We start from the raw sequence: 15,903 nt of genomic DNA on the forward strand, positions 1-15,903 counted from the left end.
TCAACTCATTGGATGGCAACTCATTCCCGTTATAGTTGGGGTTGGGGGGTCTACCTCACTCAGTGCCCACCAATTCAAATGTTAATCACACTAAAAAATATCCTCACAGAAACATCCAGAATGATGTTTGACCACATGTCTGGGCACCCAGACTCAGCCAGGTCGACACATAAAATTAACCATCACAGTGATCGACAAAAAGAAACACCTATACGTCACACTCAATATGTCCATATATGCGGCTGACACAAAAGTCTCACTAAATTGTTCTTTTCCTAAGTGGGACATGCTCTGATTTTTCTCTTCGATTTTATTTAAGAAGCATGTGTGGCCCACTAGGCTGGCTTCTGGACTTGTGATGATGGGTCGTAGAGATGGTTTTTTGAAACGTCACCTTGGAGTATGTTTTTCCTAGAGTTCTTTTATTCCAATCGCAAATGGCTGAGCATTAGCCCTTTGTTTGGAGGGTCAGAGAAGGCGCTGCGGGTAAATGAAGGAGACCTGGAGAGTTCTCCGCTGCCCCACGTGACCGTGTGTGATCTCAGTCGGAACTTGTGCCTGCTCGTGGCTCCGTCTCCCTGTCTGCAAAGGTGTGCTTATGAGCACCTCTTCAGCCTACACCTGTTGCAAACAATAACATCAGATTGAGGCAATGTGAAAACACCTTGTGAACTCCAAAGTAATTTTCTGAGGTAATTGCAACTTTAAAATACTCTATCATCTTCTTCTCTACCACTCAGAAATCGGAGAGGGTGGTGCGATTTCATGGAAATTAGTTTGAGCTCTTCAAAACTTGCCACATAAAACAAAGACAGTCCCGATTTCTTTAATCAAAATGATGATCAGCTTCTAAAAATGAGTCCTGTCTCCCCTGAGGTCCCTCAGAATTAAAATCTGATTTCAAAGAAGGGGAAATGGCAGTGTGTTTGGGTGTGATTCAGAGCCGAGCTCCGTTGCCTGCCCACCACTTTCGCACCCCGCCGGGCTCAGCGAGTCCTCGGGGGCAACCTGGAGATGGCTTGGCCACATCGCTTGTCTTTAAGAACCAGAGTGGGGCTGAATGCGCCCTCTGACACTTTGTTATAAAACCAGCTAATTGATGACCCCAAAGAGAAGTGGGGGGCGGGGTCGAGGGTTTCCTAGGTTGGGTCACCGTTTATGAGGATCGTGTTTGCCATGGAAGCCACGCTGGAAGCCCCAGCTTTGCTGAATGGGGCAGCCTCAGGCAGCCTGGGCTGGGGGGCAGGGGACTGGGGCTGGGGCAGGAGGTTGGGTCGCCTCTGCGGTGCCCAGTGGGGACTCTGGTGAGGCAGGCTGGAGCCCACGGCCCTGCTTGTTCCCTTCTCTGCCATTTCTCTGTTATTTGTTTTCCAATCAGTCCCTTTCGTGGGGTATAAAATGAGAGGCTGCTTATTCCTATCACACATTATTGTTTTCTGTGGATCCCCCCCAGCCCTCTCCAGGCGCAGTAATTTCAGCATCCTCAGATGAGGGTGATAAGTGTTTGAGATGCATAACTGTGTCTCATTTCAGTGCCTAATAGACGATGGAGAATGAGCCCTGACACCTTTCTGCTCAGTAAATTCATAATTACAGGCTTCCTCGTCTCACTTCTTGCCAACTAGAGAACTGTTGATTGGTTCGTGGGTCTGGGAGTGTGTACAGTAAGGCGGGGGTGTGGCAGGCACACTTTCGCTAGTGCTTGGCAGTTTCCGACACAGGGACCGCCGAGAGCTCCCTCCCGAGGGCTGGTGTCTGGGCCCGGATCTGCATCTGCTCCAGACCTGGGATGAGGGTTACCGGCCCTGCTGGAATCTGGTCGTGGGCAGCGACGTTCCGAGAGCTGTGCTAGCCGGCAGAGCAGATGGCACCCAAAGGCCGGCTCCTTCACACAAAGGCCAGGGAGCAGATGCCGAAGTGGGTTCACAGGAAAGGCTGTGGGGGGTGGAAAGAACTCCGGACCGGGAGCCCTGGGCAGGGACCCGAGCTTAATCCCACCCCCACCTTGAACTCACTGTGCAACCGCCTGCAAGTCATTCATTTCTCTGGATCTCGGCTTCCTTGTCTCTAAAATCAGGACCTGGGACCATTAACCTGGATTCTCTCTTTCAGATTACACACTTCTAGATTCTTCTCTGCTACTTGAATGTGCACGGGCAATTCAAGATGAACCATCCCAACTCCTCAGCACTCTAAGTGACCTGGTACCTGATGGTATCCTAATCCTGAATCTTTTCATCTTATTTCAATCTTTTCAACAACAGCTGTCACTTATGAAGCACTTATATGTGCTAGGCGCTTTCCTGTTCTTAATGTTCGTAGAGGTAGATAGCAGTGCCCACCCGATGGGTGTTACCTGCCAGGTTGCCCGGAGGGCTCAGGGGCTTTGCTTTTCACCTCCAGAGCTGTCAGGGAGGTACTGCTGGGGAAAGTCCTGGACTTCTCAGTTTGGGGACTTACATGAATTAAAAAGGGCTTCCAAGTGCTGTGTATTCTGGGCTCGGGAATTGCACGTTGCTAGAAAGAATACAGGTTTTCCAACGGTACAAACCTGAGTGTCAGTTCCACCTCTGTCACTTAGTAGCCACGTGCCTTTGCACAACTCAAATGTCCTCACCTGAGAAGCAGGTAAAACAGTCTTGACCCCAGTGAACAGTCGTGATGATTAGGTGAGGTCTTCCCCTGCCAGCCTTGGTACGGGCCTGGAGTACGGTACATGGCCTGTGGCCTACAGAGAGTGATATTCCTCTTTGCTTCCAGTCTCTCTTTCTGCCAATCAGAAAATAGATTTTGATCTTCCACAGTGTGCCAGGCGCTGGTCTGGGGCTGTGGACACACCAGGGAGCAAGGCAGGCCGTCCCTGTCTGCAGTTCTCAGCTCCAAACTCAGTTTCTTCTGCAAAGACTCAATGGAGAGGAATGTGGAGTCTCCTTCCTGGGGGCCTTTGCTCTTTACTTAAAGTTTCTTTCCTCAAGACCATGCCTTTTGGTCTCAGCCCTGCCGGGACATCCTCTCAACAGCAGTGGTTCTCTCTTTCCAGCCCTTTCTTCTCTCTGACTCTCCGGACAGACTCTTCCTGGTATATATCCTGTTTGACATGCCCGGGATTTTGCTATGCTGACCTCTCCCCATGGGGGCCTTTCCCTTCCAGCTCCGCATGTCCCCTCCAAGTTCATGGCTCAGCCCAAATGCCATTCCCTCCCCAAGGCTTCCTACCCCCTGCTCCATGGCCCCCCCCCAAACTTACTTACTTCTTACAAACTCCCAAAGCACTCCCTGGTCTAGCACATAGCTTTTCACCATCTGAGTAATTCCAGTCCTTATGGTATGTGCCTGATTCAGCCCCAGGCATCCTTGGATTTCACGGTGTCTGGCATGTCTCACGTGTGGCCTGAGCAAACATTTTCCACGCGGAGAGAGTGAATGAAGGCCCTCCACGTACAGGGCTGCTGTCATCTGTGGGGTCCGCCCTCAGCCTCCTCTGATCCTTTCCTTAGAAGACCCGTGTTTTCACTGGGATTCAAGCTAACCATGTCAAATCTGCTTTCTTCTTTCTTCTCTTGGTTTCCGTCTAACTCTGCGCTCTTTCCCTGTTGGGGGGTTTCCTGTTGCTCAGCGGTTAACTTCTTCCTGTTACCTTGTTTTGACATACTTGGATGTAAACGAGAGAAATTCCACAGAGCTGAGACACTCCCCAATACGAGGAAGGCCATTCCTGCCTTGATTTCTACCCAGCTGACGGGAATGGGAAGCGGTCTTCTGGAATCACACGCAGAAAGCATAGGACAGGAATTAATGAGCACACTAGGATGGAACGCTGTTTTGCTTCATCGGGAGTTATTTGTTTATTTCTTTCCCTGGCCACTTCTTTAAAAAGTTCAGTTTCATCAATGAAAACCTCTCTGAGGAGGCCCCGTGCTGGGAGGCAGCCAAGATCTGCCTCATTGAAAGGACATCGGGCCTCAGAGGCAAGCAGTATATCCTGAGGACCTGGCTGCTGCCTCAATGAGAAGGGACTGAGGATGCAGCTTTCTGAGTTGGGCTCACACATCATCCCCCCAGCAGGAGGGATGGGGGAGGGACAAAGGGGAAGCGTCCTCTGCAGTAGGTGCAGACTCTGAGGGCCTGGCAGTAATGGACAGCCCCTGAGAAGTGGTTGTATGGAGTATTCTGCTGTGTGTAAACAGTAACCAGGGGACATCCCCATCCAGGGCCTGGCTGACTTAAGGTGGTTTGGTAGTTAAGAAGGAGAACCTGCCATGGACTTGAATAGCCAGGTTTGAGTCCACCTCTACCACTTCTAGCTGTGCAGGTTCCAGAACTCCCCTAAGCTGTAAAGCAGGGGTAACAATGCTACTAACTTCACAGGTCTATGAGCCAGGGTCCCAGCAAGAAACAGTACATGGAAACTCACTCACTCGCACGAAGGTTAATACAGAGGCTCTTGGGAAAAGTGTGGCTCCTTAAGAGGCAGGGCAGTATCTAGGAATAGAAACAGTGAGGCCCTGTTTGCTCCTCTAGGACCAAATTAGGGTGGGCAGGGTGATGGAGACAGAGATACCAGGTAGAGAGGCCTGACTAGGGCCCTGCTCAACCCATGGACAAAGGTCAGAGTTCATGCACGCAACCCACATCCACTTCTGCTGTCTCCCCCTCCCCCTTCTTTCAGCCTTTTGCTGATGCTCTTTCCTGGCTCCGCCTAACCAGGCCTGAGGTCAAGGAGTCCAGCGATGTACCTGTATGTAGGTCAGCCTCCTGGGTGCAGACTAGGGTGGAGAGTGGACCTGGAGGGGCACTTGGAAGAGCCCAGCAGTGAGAGCTTTGTTAAGTTGAAGTTCAAGATTAAGAGTTGTCCCTGGAGGCTGCAGGACAGCTTCTGGCACAGTCAGGCACTCGAGAGGTGGCTGTTATTGCCATCGTCATCATCATCACTATTATCATTATTGCCAACACTATTGCTTCTACTATTATTATTACTGAGATGTCCTCTTGTGCCGGCTGCCACCAGCTCGGGCTGTACCACACACTCATAGTGACCATGTCCCTTGGCCTCTAGCCCCGCCTCCCTCCCCGCACAGTTCTCTGTTTTGGCATGAGCCGAATACTTTGAGGACCCCCCCAGGCAAGCTATGGGGTGAAGCTAAACCACTGTCATTGTCACCCATCATCATATTCTTTTTTCCCTCGTAGGGACCCTCCACTCCTGAGTCCTGGCCCTCCCAGGAGGACGCTTTGTCAGTGCTACTGTGCCACGAGGACCCGTGTCTGAAATGAAAGCCATGCCCTGGAATTGGACTTGCCTGCTGTCCCATCTCCTGATGGTAGGGATGGGCTCCTCTACTCTGCTCCCCCGGCAGCCACCCCCGGCGTCCCAGAAGCGGTCCTTTGTCACATTTCGCGGGGAGCCAGCGGAGAGCTTCAACCACCTGGTGGTGGACAAGAGGACAGGGCACATTTACTTGGGGGCTGTCAACCGGATCTACAAGCTCTCCAGCGACCTGAAGGTCTTGGTGACCCACCAGACAGGGCCAGACGAGGACAACCCCAATTGTTACCCACCCCGCATTGTACAGACGTGCAATGAGCCCCTGACCTCCACCAACAACGTGAACAAGATGCTCCTGATAGACTACAAGGAGAACAGGCTGATCGCCTGTGGGAGCCTCTACCAAGGCATCTGCAAGCTCCTGAGGCTGGAGGACCTCTTCAAGCTGGGGGAGCCTTTCCATAAGAAGGAGCACTACCTGTCGGGAGTCAACGAGAGTGGCTCTGTCTTTGGAGTGATCGTCTCCTACAGCAACCTGGACGACAAGCTCTTCATTGCCACGGCAGTGGACGGGAAGCCAGAGTACTTCCCCACCATCTCCAGCCGGAAGCTGACCAAGAACTCAGAGGCGGATGGCATGTTCGCTTATGTCTTCCATGATGAGTTTGTGGCCTCGATGATCAAGATCCCTTCAGACACCTTCACCGTCATCCCCGACTTTGATATCTACTATGTCTATGGCTTCAGCAGTGGCAACTTTGTCTACTTTCTGACCCTTCAGCCTGAGATGGTTTCTCCTCCAGGCTCCACCACCAAGGAACAGGTTTACACATCCAAGCTCGTGAGGCTTTGCAAGGAGGACACCGCCTTCAACTCCTATGTGGAGGTGCCCATTGGCTGTGAGCACAATGCGGTGGAATACCGCTTGCTGCAGGCAGCCTACCTGTCCAAAGCGGGGGCCGTGCTCGCCCAGACCCTCGGAGTCCGTCCAGAGGACGACCTCCTCTTTGCTCTCTTCTCCAAGGGCCAGAAGCGGAAAATGAAGTCCCTGGATGAGTCGGCCCTGTGCATCTTCATCTTGAAGCAGATCAATGACCGCATTAAAGAGCGGCTGCAGTCCTGCTACCGGGGCGAGGGCACGCTGGACCTGGCCTGGCTCAAGGTGAAGGACATCCCCTGCAGCAGCGCGGTGAGTCAGGGGAGGGCCAGCGGGCTGGGACAGCACAGTGTGGGGGGAGGACCCTAGCCTGTGGCCTCTGAGAGCTGTGAATCACCCCTGCCATTTTGCAGATGGGTCAAGTATATCCCACGTCTGGGATATATATCCATTGGACTCAGACCATCACCAGCTCAAACACGTGTGACTATGCAGCTGAGCTTATAAGAGTCGGAACCAGAGCTCAATTGTAGATTTCCTATCAGGGCACTTTTTTCTGTGGCTTGTTGGCTTGCTGGATATAGGAGGCAGTGCTAGGAACAGCAGGCGAGAATCATGTCACGGACACGTCACATGCACCAGGCATTGCTGGAGGCCAGTTAGCACATGCTGTAGGCCTCTCCCCAATCACACCTGGGAAGCCCTTGCCTGGGAGCTTAGAATAAAACCATTACTGAGAGTAACGGAGTCAGTCATTCTGCATTGGAGTCGGATACGGAATTTCAGGAGACTTCGGCTTTCAGCCCCCTATGTATCTTTAGGAAATGGAGCAGTGAGAGCAGAAGAAGTAGGGTGAGAGTCCAGTGAGCACAGAGGAGAAAGCAGAACATTCTTAGAAAACTATATATTTTTTCTTTGAATTTTATAAAATATATTTTATTGATTCTGCTATTATAGTTGTTCCATTTTTTTCTCCCTTTTATTCCCCTCCACCCTATACCCCACTCCCACCAGCATTTCCCCACCTTAGTTCATGTCCGTGGGTCCTACAAATAAGTTCTTTGGCTTCTCCATTTCCTATACTATTCTTAACCTCCCCCTGTCTATTTTGTACCTACCCTTTGTGCTACTTATTCCCTGTACCTTTTCCCCCATTTTCTGCCCTCCCCTTCCCCACTGATAGCCCTCCATGTGATCTCCATTTCTGTGATTCTGTTCCTGTTCTAGTTTTTGCTAAGTGTGTTACGGTTTTTGTTTTTGTTTTAGGTTCGGTTGTTGGTAGTTGTGAGTTTGTTGTCATTTTACTGTTCATATTAAGTGTCTTTTGTGTGCACCGCTCCACAGAAGGGACGGTACAAAGCCAGGAGGCAGCCAAGAGGAGTTCTGAGTAACAGGGATGCTGAAGGCAGTGGGACGAAGGGTTGGTCTCAGTGGCTGTCCCAGGGCCTGTGGGCCCTGAGGGTCAGACCGGACCTCGGGCTGCTGCCTTGCTGGGCGATCACAGGTGCAACTGGTGACCCAACCTAACTCACATGTGACCCAACATGAGAGGCATCAGCCTTTCTGTGGCTTGACTTCTATTCGCCTTTACAATGGTCAACTTTTTCCAAATCATTCTTCAACTGACTTGGAAGGCTCAGCTCTTGGTATCTCCCGTGCCCTCTGTCACTCTCCTTTTCCTTGTTATGGTCCAGTCAAAAAGTTAGGAACCTCGTTGGAGAAAATCTGTCCTGTAATCTCAAAGAGGAAGGGAAAACTCGCCCTTCAGGTAGAAGGGTGCACGTGCATGGATGTGGTTCCGGACGTCTAGTCAAACTCTGGTGGAATGCCATATTAGGAAATACATTTGAGTTGATTTAAAAAGTGCAAGTTTCCCTTCAGAAAGTATGACCACCTGTCGGGCAGATTCCAGAGGGCACCGGCACGCACCCCACCCAGCAAATGCTGAGGCCATTTCTCAGTCACTGGGGTTTGGGGTGGGGGTAGAGGAGAGGCAGGGGAAAGGAGGGACTCAGCAAAGTCTGTCTTCGGGGCCCTAACATTTAGGCTCAGTACGCTTTCCAGTGGCGAGTTGTCCGGGTATCTGGGCTGAAGCTAAAAGACTCCATTCCTCCTTGGAGGCCCTGGAAAACCAGGAGATCCCTAGAGTGACAAAGGAAATGGGAGCGGTACTATGGGCCAAAAAAGGCAGCGGCAATTGACCGTGACTGCAGGCCAGAGATTCGAAGGGACTTGCCTGGGTCTGCTGAGCCCTAGCAGGAGCCTTTGGAGTCTTTGCTTTGGGGCAGTAGCTGACCTACTCAGGAGAGTCTGTGAAACAGGCTTATGAACTTGGGGGACCATGGACTGACCCCAGTGAAGGCGGTGAATGGCAGTGCAGGTGTTGTGCTGTGTGTAGGTGTATCACACACTCAGACGTCATCCCCACGAGATGCATGAGAACGTCGATGGCCCTTTACACTGGAGGATGTAAACTTTCATTCCACAGCCCAGCCGAGTGAGTGAATTATCCAAGGTCATGCATCTTATGAGTGGATGGCAGACACAGCCTCGAGAATACCCCTTTTCCTCTCTTATCACCATATTCGCACACACCGTATGGACACATATACACACATGTGCATGCATATACACGATAAATACCCTCATGAGTATGTACACATACACCTTAGGTTAGAAGATGGCAAGTTCATGCTGTGTGCTCACTAAGTAACTAGTTCTTTGAGGTCAGAGAGGTTGGTTGTTTTTTCTGTGGACACCTCTGTAAAGAACTTGCTCCGGCCTGTCTTTTGGGGAGTAAAATCAGCTGTAGGGATCAGGCTCACTGCCCATGGACAGAAGTTTGTGCCCCGCCCCCTTGCTCCCGCCACAGTACGGAAAGTCAAGTTCATCATGAATGTCTGCAGAGCCATAGGTCCTAACACCGCATGGTGGCCTTGGAGAGAACAGAGGGAAATAGCTTTGTGAGACAGGCTAATGTCAGGACTGGAGTAATGGAGCCAGATAAGAAGCTTTTGATTTTGTTTTTCTTTTGGCTTTAATTAGCCCTTTCAAGTTAGAGGCAAGTTCAGGGCTGAGAGGAGAAAGGAGGAGGATAGAAACTGCACACAGGGCCGGGGCTGTCTCTCCAGCCAGTCTGAAGGCCACGCCAGATTTTAATGCGCAGTATCAGTTTCCTTTGATTCCGCCGATCCTCGAGGTACTTTGTTCTGGAGCTCTCGACTGCAATTCATTTGGCCTCTGCTCAGACCACACGGGTTTCCTACGCCGTCGGCCAGGCCAGGCTCCGGGGCATCCCCACCGAGGGATGCTTGTCAGAACACTGTTGGCAGACGCCGCTTTTTCTCCACCTTTCCCCATGGCTGCTGGTTCCTTTTCTTTTTCCCTTCCTGCCTTCAGGCAGGGGTGGACAGGTGAACTCTTGGGTTCTCTTGGTCTCCGAGTCCAAGATTCCCTTGAGGCCTGGGAAATGGAACCCAGTCTCAGGTCGTCTCTGTCTTGCGGGTTTCGCTGGTAGAAATGCGGCCCAGGAGGTTAACTTTTAGGACTTGAGGTTTGCAGGGTAGGGGGTCTCCTATGGGTTTTGTCGTGGTCACAACTCAAAGAGCTTGAAAACAGAGTCCAATGAGTGGTTGATTTTTATCATGCTCCTGTTGTTCAAGTTCCCTAAGCTACCCTGTTTATCCTGTGGTGTACTTCAGGCCTCTCTGGTCCCTTCCATTTCCTGGGAGCACATTCTTGCTCCTGAAATCACGTGTCCCAAACTCAGAGCCTGGAGCAGTGTATGACCTTAGTGAGGGCTCCTGACCCCCGCTAAGTCCCACTGCCCCTCTGACTGTGTTCAGGGACGATGGGGGACAGGGAGAGCATACTTGTGTGACATGGCTCGCTGTGCCATGGGGCATCCCTCCAGCAGTGCTGTGTGCCCAGGCCCAGAGAAGCCATGGACTGGGAGGCCGGAGCCTCAGCCTGCAGGCCCCCGAGAGCTCCCTGTTTCTACTGCAGGTGCATCGGGGAGCCTGGCTGAGCCCTCGTCGCAGGTGAGGGCCCGGTGCCAGTCGTAGCGTCCTCACGGGACTGTCACCGGGAGTGTCCATGCCTGTTGCCAAAGCAAATCCCTCAGTGGGTGCTGCGTGGAGAGGCTGGGGAAGCAGCCCTGTGTTTCCTGGTGCTCGTTCGGGGCAGAAGCAGCTTCTACCTTTGCCTCTGGGCCATTCTTCTGCTGTGTCTGGGGGACGTTTTTTTAGCCTGATTGGAAAGAGATGTCCAAGAGCAAATGGGGCAGCCTTTGCAAGTGGCCATCAGGATTTCAGGGGGACACAGGCAGAAGGGACATCCCAGAGAGGCCAGCCAGGGGCCCAGTTTGTCTTGGGATCCAGGAGACCACATGCCAAGCTGAGGCCTTTTGCTGATGACCATCCAGGTGAATTAATGATAATCAATTTCTTTGGGATGGCCTCTGCTTCCGGTCCCCTTGAAGACTGCCACACAGGCTCCCAACACCTGTCTGCAGAGCACATGACAGTCGGGGTGAGGAGCCCACACATAGCCAATCACTTCTGTCATATGCCAGGGCCTATGCAGGCCCAGGTGACAGCTCCCAGGCTGTTCTTGGGAGCCCTGACACCCCTGGCCTGGAGGGGGCAGCCAGGCTGGAGAGCGCACTGTTGTGGGCCAAGAGTCTGGTGTTCTCCAGGCCCAGAGCTCTGGTATCCCAGAATCCCCCAGGCCGGGCTATCTATTTCCTCCTCAACCTTTTCTGGAGCAAACTCACAGAAAACTAGCCCTCTGTCTCCGAATGTATTAATGAACGGATGAAACATTTATTAGGCCTTTGACAATGTACTCACACCTGGTGGATGCCAAGAATCATGAAATGACATCGGTCTCCGGGATCCTGAGAGTCCAGGAGTGAGACGCATCCAGGCAGGTCATTATGGTCTGTGTGGTGGGAACAATGGCTGTGGTCCTAGGGAGTGACAATCACTCACTCCACTCAAATCTCCCGAGTTTAGAACCAATTGGCGAGTGGACCTAGGAGTCAGGCCTTGTCAACTCCAGTGTGATAAGACTAGATAATGTAAAAATCAGCTTCTAAATCTCACCCTTGAGACTTGAACTTCGAGTGACTTTCCAACAGAAAATGTAGGCCCTTGGGGGCAGAGTCTCTTATCCAGAATCACCGCCCCATGCCTGTCAAGCTCCAGTAGTGGGAGCAGAGGGCGGCAGCGTGTGAGCAGCCTGACAGTCCCATTGTAGGAGTTGGTACGGGGCGTGGCAGTTTACAAAGGGGTCCGTCACCTCCTTTTCCTCTCGCCACGGTACTGTGGGATAGCAGAAAGGGCAGCCATCCTCTCCCGCTGAGGAAATGGAGGAGCAGAGAAGTCAAGTGCTTCACTCAAGGTCATGTGATTGGCAGACTAGAACCTACTACACACCCTCATTCCCAGCCAGCTGCTGTTCCCAGTAGTGTTCCTCGGTGGCAGGCCAGTGGCATCTGGGACAGGACAATTCACCGGTCATCACAGGACATTTACAACCCTGGGCACCGGAGCCTGAAGTGCCAAGGGGACTCCCCAAACACCGCAAGAGCTAGAAAGGCCCCTCACTTTTCCACAGTGAAGGGCCAGGGTTAGACCAAGGCCTATCTGACTTCACGGTTTACCTGCCAGCCCAGCCAGTCTCACTGGGGTCACAGAGGCACAGGTGCTGGGCTTGTGGTGTTTAACCGCACGCCTCAGTCCATGGCCGGCAGTGAGGAGTAGTGAAGGAGAAGGGCCCCATTCATGGGCGCCGTTACTTTCCCTCCTGTATTTATTGCTCCCCAGGCACAGGAGTCCTGGCAGAAGGCAGGCTGACCCCCATCCCAGCCTGGACAGTCACTCAGGTTCATATGGCGCCTGAGATTCCGAAAGGCCGTGAGACTGAGCATCCGGAATGGCCAGGCAGTCACCCCAGGCTCCGGGTGCTGGTCTCTGCCCGTCTGCTCGGGGTGTTTTCTTTGCGTGTCAGCAGGAAGGGCAGCTCTGAGTAGATGGGGTGTATCCTGTTGTTTATGGCGCTGGGCAAGGTTTCTCTTTCTGCTCAGCAAGTCCTCTCCCACAGCAGGAACCCCCCCCTGCCTCACTGCCCTGGCCCTCCTTTCCATCCCCACTCCATGTGCCGGGCACACACACGCGCACGCACACACCCGCACACACTGTGGCACCCTGAACACGCACTCCCGTTCCACTCTCCGGTCTGAATGACAGCACACATCACCAAGCTCCTCTCACAGCCCTCTGACCCCATACTCCTGACTTCTGGTTCAGCATTTGGGGGGGATAGGGGAGCAGCCACCATAGCACAATCTGAAGCTTTACAGAATCAAGTCTTCCCCCTCTCTCCTCGAGATGACTTCCGTCCTAGGTATTCAGGTGGAACGCCCACCCGCCTCCCTTGGTGGCCAACAGGGTTTGCCGTGAACGTTACATCCCAGCCCAGTGCACATGGTGTTTTGGGGTCCAGGATGGTAGCCGTGCCCTGGGTGGTGTGGCTGGTCCTAGTGAGAGAAAAGGCCTCGAGGTTGGCCTCCTTGGCTGGATGTATCTTCCCAGGGTGCCGCCCTGGAGCCCATCGGGTCAGCAGGGAGGGTGTCAAGACCCAGGAATCACATATTTGGAATTCTAACACAGACGGTTGCCAAGAGTCCCCAGCACTGGGTTTATTGGGCGGTGGGTCAGGGGGCGGGGCCATGCAATGAATGCTGCGTCCTCATGCCAAGACACCTGTCTCGTGAACCCTGGCAGGGGAGTGTGCACACCTACGCACACACTCGTGTGTACACAGGCTTTCTCGGTCCTGGGTGCCAACTCACTTCCCATGGTGTCTCTTCTCTCTGTCACTTTTGCCTGCCTGCGGCTCTGTCTGCTGTGTCTCACTGTCTCACGTACACGCACACTCTGTGCACTGCCGTGTCTTCAGAGCCCCCTCTCTCCCTGTGATTTATGCTCCCACATGCCCCACATTACATGAAGCAGCTACTACAGCAAGATGTCTCTCTCACGTGCACGCAGGCACGTGCAAACACCCCATACAGTGTGGGATAGCTGTCCCCACACGGGCAGCTGAGCCGCTCATTCCGTCAGCACACAGACCAGCCGGACTTCACAACCCAGAATCGAATTTGTGGGCCTCCCCTTCAACTCCAGCCATCCTCACAGGGTGGCGCCTTGGCCTGGATACTGGCCCGGGAGTTCGGACCTTCAGGTTTGAGCCAGTCCTGACTCCTGAGACGTCCCTGGGTGAGTGAGCAGCTCCCTTTTGTTTTGAATCATACGTTTCATCTTCAAGGGGGTGATAAAATAATCTCCCCTTAGTAAAGTGTGTGGAGACCACTGTGGAAAGAGAAATACATGGACATGCGTAAGTAAGGTCAGACGCAGGGCACTTCATGTCTGCAGGACACTTGAGCCGTGTCGTGGGCCCATCTGTGGATTCCGCTTTGGTTGTAATAACTGCGTGATGGGACAGAAAGAGACGTAATAATAATGCTGTGATTTCAAACTTCTGTTTCTCCTCCCCTGGTATCTGATTGTGAGCGATTTGGGCCATGCTTCACCTGGGTGTTCTGTTGGGCGTCCCAGGCCCGGAATGCGCCTGCTTGTCTCCCTTTCCGCCCCTCACACGTGATGAATGCTAAGCTAAGGTATTTGAAGGAGAGGATACGTCTCGGGCCAGACTGTCCCTGCTGTTACCTTCAGGTGTCCCGCTGCTTTTGTGAGGCAGAGGGAACAACTCCACACGGGCACAGAGCGCTTGCTTCTTCTCATTAACGAAGTTAGTGGAGAGAGAAAAGAAAGACAGCGAAGGGAGTTCTCTCTTCAGACTCTCAATTTACATTTTTTTTTCCGAGTAGAAGGGCCCCACATGCTGTCCACGTGCACGAGACGCGATCAGCGGGAGAGAAGAAAGGCCACATCTTTCCCTGGTCTTGGCCTCACTACTGTGTCTCTGCCATTGTTCCAAAATATAATGGGATTTGTCTGGCTGATTTATCCTGCAGGCAGGCAACAAGACCCAGACTCCCACTCAGCCTGAGGATCGAGAGGGGAAGATGTGCAGCAACAAGAGTGGGGCTAATAAAATTTATTCCCACTAACGAGGGAATGACCTGCCCCGTAATTCAGCCTGGCGAGCGGGGCCAGGGGTTCCCAGCGCCCACCAGCAAATACACAAACCTAATCACCATGGCACCCTCCACTCCAATTACAGCTCCCGTGGCCGCTGGGGTCGTCTGCAGAAGCCTGGGAGGGGAGCCGGATTGTGGGCTTGATGGGCTGTGTGGGGTTTCTCTGCCCTTCACAGGCGGCACCGGGGAGCCCTGAAGTTGAGACACAAAAGGAGAAGGGCAGCACCCCAGTGGGTTTTACGTGGTGCCATTCCCAATGCTGAGAAGCCTCCCCTGCTACTTCCCCCGGATCCAGGGTTGGCTCCTGGACTAGTTCCAGCCTGGTGGCCGCCGGCTGAGCTGGGCTGGTGGAGGTGGGCTCCAGTTCTCTCCCCCGGCTGGCCTATAGCACCGGCCATGGTGTCATGGCCCTGTCTGCTCCTCAGAGGCGGGAATACAGGGCTGTCAGCCGCTGATCTGAGGCGGAGGAGAAGGTCATGGATCGAGCCCAGGCTTCTGAGTTGAAGCTCCTTCCTGACCCGTGTGCTCTGCCGCTCCTGGGAGTGGCGCCTCTCAGGGGCCCAATGGTGATTGCAGGCAGGCCTGCAGAAAGCGCTTAGTTAATGCCCCTCTCCTGGGAAAGCAGCTCACATTAGTGGCATTTGGTTCCTATTAGATGGATAGCTTGTTACTGTGATGAGTAAAAGACCACTTAGATATCTGGTGGGATAGGACCACAGACAGTTTCAAAACACATTGAAATAGCAAAATGAGCATAAAAATAAGTGTCCCTCTTATCAGATCACATGCATTGTTCACTGGGTAGTTAAGCACATTAATTCAATGGAGGCGAGCTCAGAATCCATGTGCACACACACACACACACACACGAAGCTCCTCAAACATCACCACCTTCTACGTGTAGGTATCAGCCATTTTTGAGATGCTCAGAAACAAGGCACTTGGCTCTTGGGAACATTGGTGTCATTTGTAGGGTTGTTTTTCCAACCCTGAGGCATTTCTCATGAAGCCTCTCCAAAAATGTGTTTGTCTAACTAGGTTATTGTGGCTGTGGCTTGCTGGCTTCCCCTCTCTTTGCACACATTTATTTTCCTACAGGCTCATTGAAAAAGACACAATAAAGAATCCGGAGATAATGCATTAGTATCGAAGCAGACGAGGCCTCATTCCCGTGTCCCTGGCTGTGCTCACAGTCCAGTGCAGGGCCAGCCTTCACCTGTTGCAGGTCTTCCCTGGCTCTCGAGAGAGTTCAACCTGGAGGGTCAGCCTGGGCCACAGGCAGACCTTCGGGGAGGGGCAGGACTCACAGAAGGGAAAGGGAAGTTTGTGCACAGCAGGAAAACCATTAGGGGGCTGTATAGCTTGATTGTATTTCTTTCTTCCTTACAGAAACTAGCACTCAAGCACATGGGACTGTTTTATGGAGTAAGAGGCTTTCTGGTGAGAGTAAACCCAGCCTGCTAGAGCCTCCTCCCCAAAGCGTTTCTGCCCCTCTGAGAACTCTTTCTGCGTATCTCTTCTCCCGCCTTCAGAGGGCACAGAGTCACCGGTGGGCAACAGACTCCGGGGCATTTATGAGCACCTAGGGGT

General features: G+C 52.8%; 1 protein-coding gene across 1 annotated transcript in view; it reads left to right on the top strand.

The window, feature by feature from the left end:
- PLXNA4 (plexin A4) overlaps nucleotides 1-15,903 on the top strand; it is a 412,384-nt gene that overhangs the window by 58,856 nt on the left and 337,625 nt on the right. Inside the window, exon 2 of the mRNA XM_037049178.1 lies at nucleotides 5,191-6,455. Coding sequence (XP_036905073.1) covers nucleotides 5,271-6,455 — 1,185 coding nt within the window. The 5' untranslated portion in view covers nucleotides 5,191-5,270. The remainder of the gene's footprint in view (nucleotides 1-5,190; nucleotides 6,456-15,903) is intronic.

This window comes from Sturnira hondurensis, unplaced genomic scaffold (genome assembly GCF_014824575.4).
Source record: "Sturnira hondurensis isolate 20B ecotype Veracruz unplaced genomic scaffold, ASM1482457v3 Scaffold0006437, whole genome shotgun sequence".
In the NCBI taxonomy this organism is placed as follows: domain Eukaryota; kingdom Metazoa; phylum Chordata; class Mammalia; order Chiroptera; family Phyllostomidae; genus Sturnira; species Sturnira hondurensis.